Raw genomic sequence first — 2062 nt, 5'->3', positions numbered from 1 at the left:
TTCTCCTCACGCCCTCACACAATGCGAGATGCCGTGATTCCACTATTTGTGCCCTTGTAGGCAGCGACCGAACCTTTACAAACAAGGTTGGGGCAATCTCCACAACTGAATTGAAGGCTCCCAACGACACCACGAAGCTTCACCACAATGGACTATGGCTCCGCGGTGACCTCAACCGTCTAGGGTGCTCAAACACCCAAGAGTAACAAGATCCGAAAGGGATTAGTGGGGGGAATCAAATTTCTCTTGGTGGAAGTGTAGAGCTAGGCCTTCTCAACCAATCCCTAGAGAATCAACAAGTTTGATTGGCTAGGGAGAGAGATCGGGCGAAAATGAAGCTTAGAGCATCAATGGAGCTTAGAGGTAGAATAGGTAGTCAACTCGGAGAATAAGACTCCCCTTTTATAGTCACGGGACAAATCTAACAGTTATCCACTTAACCAGCCCGTGACATGCGGTACTACCGCACCAGACAAGCGGTACTACCGCAAGGCGGTGCGGTACTACCGCACCCATGGCAGACACCAGAAGAGGCCCTTTTGTGTTGACGCTGCGAGCGGTAGAACCGCCGGATCGGTACTACTGTGCGCCCTTGCGGTACTACCGCAAGGCAAGGTTTGACTGGCCTGGGAAGGCACGGAAGAATAAAATTACATCTGTGACTACTTCCGTTGAATTTAGATCGGTGCAAAAGTCCAACGCGGTATTACCGCATCCAGGGAGTGGTAGTACCGCACAGGGCGCGGATGTAAACAATTACATCTGCCCCTACTTCCTCGTGAGTAGCAGTGCTGAACCAGAGATCACGGTACTACCGCATTCTAGGAGCTGTACTACCGCATCCTCGAGCGGTACTACTGGTCCCTTGAGCAGTACTATCGCGCGCCACAGCACACTACCACTTGAAGACGTTCATTTTGCAAAGACACGAATAACAGCTCGGAACTCCAAAGAGGTAACGGAAAGGTGGTGCAAAGGAACAGACATGTATGTGATGATTCCACCCTAACCTTTCTGAAGCGGACCCCCTCTTAATAGTACGGCTTTCCTATGACTCAAATCCACCAAAAGGAAACATAGAGAAACGCCGTCTTCGAAAGAACTCCGAGGGGCACGCAATCGTCTTGTGCCTATACATGAGGTACCTAAAATGCTCAATGCAAATGATTAGTCCGTAAACGCATTGTCATCAATCACCAAAACCACTTAGGGAGAAATATACCCTTACACGTGCCCCCTGACTAGACCGGGGCAGGTGCCGTGAACCCCAACCTCGACAAACAACTCCTCCATCCTGATTCGCACTAGTGTTGCCGCTTCTTTCTGCCTCCACCGGTATGCGCTCCCCGTTGCCCAACAAAGAGAGTAGCGTGCAGTGTCGACGGAGCCGGCGAGCAATGGGTGTGGTGGAATTGCGACGAGGCATTTGAGAAAGACGACGGGTAGGTGGGGAATTATGACATGTGTGCTGTACAAGGTGAGCGAGTGAGCCGTTTGCACTCGAGTTGCTCCCAACGAACTCTCCTAAAACAGCGAATCCGTGATATGGCATTTTTTCCACATCAAATTCATACGTCTGATCATTCAGCAGGCACAACGTTCGCAAGATATCATTTCCCTTTCTTTTTCAGTCCGCGAGAGATGAGACAGATAAAACCTTTCTTAAAAAAAGGTTGTTTCCTCCCGAGCTCTCGCAAGCAAGACGTGTCCTAGATGTATGTATAGACAACTGTCATTGTGACATATAGCTATGGGCATGTATAATGGTGCTATATTAGAAGTGTCACATAGGATAAACGTTGAGGTGGAGGAGAAAGAAATCATAAGAAAAAGTTTGTCTTCTCTTATTTAAGAGATGATCTCTTAACACAATATGTCTCACCATGTTTTTAAGAATACCTAGTTATTAAACGCTAAAAGATAACACATTGTAGACATACTTTTATTGTCATCTTTAAACTATATGCAAGTCTTAAGATAAGATTGTTTTATTAACCATTGTAGATGCCCTATTACTGAAATGGACAATATGTTTAAACAACTGAAGCATTCAATCCGAAAG

At 46.9% G+C, this 2062-nt stretch overlaps 1 protein-coding gene across 1 annotated transcript in view; it reads right to left on the bottom strand.

The window, feature by feature from the left end:
* Window positions 1–1130: 1130 nt before the first annotated feature.
* The window catches only part of LOC119361259 (receptor-like serine/threonine-protein kinase SD1-8), a 9988-nt gene continuing 9056 nt past the window's right edge, over window positions 1131–2062 (bottom strand). The window contains exon 7 of the mRNA XM_037626560.1: window positions 1131–1145. Within this exon, the coding sequence (XP_037482457.1) occupies window positions 1131–1145 (15 nt within the window). The remainder of the gene's footprint in view (window positions 1146–2062) is intronic.

This window comes from Triticum dicoccoides, chromosome 2B (assembly GCF_002162155.2).
Source record: "Triticum dicoccoides isolate Atlit2015 ecotype Zavitan chromosome 2B, WEW_v2.0, whole genome shotgun sequence".
Lineage (NCBI taxonomy): Eukaryota > Viridiplantae > Streptophyta > Magnoliopsida > Poales > Poaceae > Triticum > Triticum dicoccoides.
Note: the sequence above shows the minus strand (reverse complement) of the source record. Positions and strands in the feature narration are given on the sequence as shown.